At 49.4% G+C, this 1,311-nt stretch overlaps 1 protein-coding gene across 1 annotated transcript; it reads left to right on the top strand.

Annotated features, from left to right (window-relative positions):
* Positions 1–98: 98 nt before the first annotated feature.
* On the top strand, positions 99–578 carry CABS01_17091 (FAD binding domain-containing protein; the record flags this gene model as incomplete). Its single annotated transcript, XM_060550418.1, has 1 exon — positions 99–578. One exon carries the CDS (start codon positions 99–101, stop codon positions 576–578), a length of 480 nt encoding a protein of 159 aa, XP_060397283.1.
* Positions 579–1,311: the final 733 nt, after the last annotated feature.

Below are 1,311 nucleotides of genomic sequence, written 5' to 3'. Positions count from 1 at the left end.
CCGGACCAACTCCCCTAGGACTCTAGTACGTCTCGTATCGAAGTTCACCGAAGGGGCAACATGGCTGACCATGACACAGCGCCAATTGGAGGACAGGCATGACCTCGCACAGCGCCGCTGTTATGGACTTTGTCCTTGGTATCGTGCCTAAATACACGGAGAGAATGAAGCTCGCAGCTCCAGCCTCCGACTTCGAGCTTCTCACTCAATTCCAGCCTGTGACCAAGTCGATGGTGGCCCATGGCGACAAACGAGGTGGCAACGTCCTCGGCCTTGGGAGAGTGGTCGCAGACGGTCCGGCTCTCATGTGGCTCCTAGCACTCACGGTAGATACTGCAGAGAACCAGGAGTTGATCTGGCCTCTCTTACTCGAACTTGAGCGTGCCATCAACGAGTTTGCTGTTGAGGAGGGACTTCAAGAAGACTGGGAGTTCCTCAACTACAGCGGCCTTGATCAGACGCCAATTTCGCACTATGGCGAGGAAACAGTCCACTTCACGAGGAATATTTCGTTGGAATACGACCCAGGCAGAGTTTTCCAGGACCTTCGGAAGACGGGCTTTCGGATCCCTGTTTGAGTCCTACACATAACCGACAGGCCTGGTGTGGACAAAGCAAGAGCGGCCATGACGTTTCAAAGTACACAGATTTCAAGACGCAGGCTATTGCCTGCCTGGCTTTCACTGATAAAGAGAAAATATGATGGTGATAGATGATAGACACGTAGGACCCTAATATTAGTTGTTTGAAGATATTGACCCTGAGCCGTCTGTCGAGAGCTGCGCATGCACTCGCACTGCCCGATTGACATAAGGATGCTTCAGATGCCACGTTAGGCTTGTGCAAATCTCACATCTTCACGATGGAGATTTCAATGATGTGTGATTCACATAGCTGGTATAAAGGTAGTACTATCACGGATGAAAGGAAATCGATATGCTCTTGGGACAATCCTTCATCAGATCTTGTGAGGTGCTAAGGATAAAGTCGTCATGCGTAGGCGTTCGACGCATGCGAACCAAACTCTGGATGGGCACAATCAACGCGCAAAAACCCTCGAGAACGGCACCATTGTTGGTGTACAAGTCGATATTATAATCGTGGTAGTTTGAGGATCTGCCAAGGCAGATAAACGTCAATTTATGCTCCCCGTGGCATACGGAACGAACCACCTCTCATGGGGAAGAAACTCCATGATTCTCACGATAGCTCAAGTTGTTTAGAGACCGCTATAAGAGGGTCAAACTAATTAGCCATCCCTTCAAACAGTAGTTAAATATAGGATCATTTATGGAACGTTCACCAATGGTC

The sequence above is a fragment of the Colletotrichum abscissum genome, assembly GCF_030869225.1.
Source record: "Colletotrichum abscissum strain IMI 504890 chromosome Unknown Scaffold_326.1, whole genome shotgun sequence".
NCBI lineage: Eukaryota > Fungi > Ascomycota > Sordariomycetes > Glomerellales > Glomerellaceae > Colletotrichum > Colletotrichum abscissum.
Note: the sequence above shows the minus strand (reverse complement) of the source record. Positions and strands in the feature narration are given on the sequence as shown.